We start from the raw sequence: 2,917 nt of genomic DNA on the forward strand, positions 1-2,917 counted from the left end.
GGGGCTGGGCTGGCAGGGGCTGCGGGTCGGGAGTGAGGGGCACTGGTGGAGCTGGGGGCAGGGCTGGGTTGGCAGGGGGCTGTGAGTCGGGAGTGAGGGGCACCGGCAAGGCTGGGGGGTGGGGGCTGGGCTGGCAAGGGCTGCGGGGTGGGAGTGAGGGGCACCGGTGGAGCTGTGTACTGTACTGGGCCTGCCCCATTGGGCCCCCTTTTAATGGTTTCTGAGGTTGTGTCTTTCTGCCAGGTGTGGAGTTCGGGGCTCGGATGATCAACATTGACAGCAAACAGATCAAGCTGCAGATCTGGGACACGGTGAGACGGGGCAGACACTGGCAGGGGAGGTTGGATTCACAGTTATGGGGAACAGTGGGGCTGGGAGACATAGCTGAGGAGGTGTAGGGGTAGGTAGCTAGGAGCAGTAGGAGTAATGGGGCTGGGAGCTGTGGGGTGTGGTTGCGCGGAGGGTGCTGGGGATTGTACTGGAGCTGTGGCGCAGGGGAGGAGGTGGGTGTGATGCAGGGGAATAGGGTGACTGGGGGAAGCCAGGTGTGGGCTGGGGGAGCCGGGGGACCCAGCAGGGAAGTGGAACCAGGTGAGCAGCTGCATTCACCCCCTTTTTCTACCATCCAGGCTGGGCAGGAGTCTTTCCGTTCTATCACCCGCTCCTACTACCGTGGTGCAGCTGGAGCGCTGCTGGTCTATGACATCACCAGGTAGGCCCTGGCTCCCTCACCCCACACTCCCCTCCCTCATGCGCTCAGAGCCTGGGGGCTGTCTGTCCCCGCAGCACCTCTCAACCCCTTCTCTGCCCTGCAGGCGGGAGACCTTTAACCACCTGACCTCGTGGCTGGAGGACGCTCGGCAACATTCCAGCTCCAACATGGTCATCATGCTTATCGGCAACAAGAGGTAACTGATTGGGGTCCAGGGCAGGTCCCTGCAGAGATCTGCTGTCAAGGAGCTGGGAGAGCGGTCAGGGGGTTTCTCATCTCCGGGGGATGTAGGAACCCCGGTGGGGTGGGGCTGATATCTGCAGGGTTGGATGGGAAGCCGGCTTTCCGTGAGGGGATTCTCTGAGCGGTGCAGGGATCCAGGGTGAAGCATGCTTATCTCTGCCAAGACAGGCTCCACAGCCGAGGACAGGGCTCCCAGCATGGCCTTTGGGGGCCCTAGGACTCACTGGGGCAGGACCCCTGCCCATCCATGCTCACCCCCCACCCCTGGTGTCCCCGCAGTGACCTGGAGTCCCGGCGAGACGTGCAGAAAGCAGAGGGAGAGGCCTTCGCGCGGGAACACGGGCTGGTCTTCATGGAGACCTCGGCCAAGACGTCCACCAACGTCGAGGAGGTGACCAAGAGGAAAGGGGGGCTGGGATCACGGCCTGGGACTGCCCCTTCCCTCCCGCAGTCCCCCCATCCCCCCACCCGCTCTCCCACCCCATTCCTCCCTGTTCTGCCCACCCCATTCCCCTTCCCGCACCCTCCGCTCAGCCAAGACAGCTGTCAGTGGCAGAGGGAACTAGAAGGGACCTGGGGTCACCTCCCATAGTGCCCCCTTCCACACCCCATTACACCCAGGAGCCCCCTCTCCTTACAGCAGGGCTAGGGGGTGCACCTGGGAGCCACATCCTGGGTGTGGGGGACAGATGCCCCCAGGCCAGCCCGCTTTCAGCCCCACATGTGTTGGGTTTTCAGGCCTTCATTGACACAGCCAAGGAAATCTACAGGAAGATCCAGCAGGGGCTCTTTGACGTCAACAACGAGGTGAGCCAGACCCTCCCCACTTCTTGTCTGCCTTCTGCCTGGGGGATGCCCTGGCACTGCCATCCTGGACATCTGGGTTCCCACTTCCTCTCCCAGGCATATGCTGCGGGAGTGAGTGCCCCATGCTGCTATCTCGGATGCCTGGGTCCCTTCCCTTAGGGACCAGGAGCTCTGTGAGATCTTCTATGGGTGATGGGATTCCATTCCCAGACCCAGTGTCTTCTTGCAGGGCCCGCAGAGGAAGCGCCCTCCCCTGTCCACACCTGAGTAACCTCCCCTCTCTCTTCTAGGCGAATGGCATCAAGATCGGGCCCCAGCAGCCATTGGGGGCAGCTCCTGGCACCGGCTCTCGCCACAGCCCCCAGGGCTCAGGAGACAGTTCGGGCTGCTGTTGAGCCCCGCGTTGCTGCCAGTGCCCCTGGAGTGGGGGGGTCACCCTCTGCTCCCCTGGGGCTGAGACCAGCCCGCCCCAGTCCCGGGTGGGGAAGGTGGCTCCCTGGCTGAGCCGTGGAGGTGGGAGGGGGCTCATGACTCCTGTCCCGACCCCATGGAGGGAAAAAGGTGTCCCCTGATGCACACCTGGGGGGTGGTTAACGACCCTGCCCATGGTTCCACACCCCCAAACATTCCTTTTTGTAAGTTGTGGGGGGCGCAGAGCCTGGTCTGGAGTCACCCCCCATCAGTGCCTTCTCGCTTCAGCTGCATCTCTTGTTGCCCGGGCCCTGGTGAGGCCCCCGCTTCCCTGGGGCTTGTGAGGCCCCCGCTTCCCTGGGGCTTGTGAGTCCCAACTGGAGGCCCCCCACCCTGTTTGTGTGTTCCTGGCCAGGTGCCCAGCCCCCACTCCTCAGCCTGTATCGGCTTTTATCGTGTACTCCCTCTCTGTGGCTCGTCTTATTAAACATGTGCATGTCTGTAACCCACACTCGCTGCATCTCTGCTTATGAGGTGGGGCACCATAGCGTAGTCCTTCCCCTCCCAGAGCTGGGGAGAGAACCCAGGAGTCCTGGCTCCAACCCTAACCCATTAGACTCCACTCACCTCCCAGAGTTGGAGAAAGAACCCAGGAGTCCTGGCTCCCAGCACCCCCTGCTGTAACCTCCTAGGCTGCACCACTGATGGGCGATTTATTCTCTTGCTGGCTTGGCAGGGCTGAGT

At 62.7% G+C, this 2,917-nt stretch overlaps 1 protein-coding gene across 1 annotated transcript; it reads left to right on the forward strand.

The window, feature by feature from the left end:
* Positions 1–243: 243 nt before the first annotated feature.
* Positions 244–2,684, forward strand: RAB2B (RAB2B, member RAS oncogene family; the record flags this gene model as incomplete). The annotated part of the gene is given in 6 exon segments (XM_034787336.1): positions 244–311; positions 630–712; positions 816–908; positions 1,235–1,346; positions 1,694–1,762; positions 2,053–2,684. Coding segments are annotated over 6 exon segments (530 nt in total), but the record flags the coding sequence as incomplete, so codon positions are not given.
* Between the last annotated feature and the right edge of the window lie 233 nt (positions 2,685–2,917).

This window comes from Trachemys scripta, chromosome 12 (assembly GCF_013100865.1).
Source record: "Trachemys scripta elegans isolate TJP31775 chromosome 12, CAS_Tse_1.0, whole genome shotgun sequence".
NCBI lineage: Eukaryota > Metazoa > Chordata > Testudines > Emydidae > Trachemys > Trachemys scripta.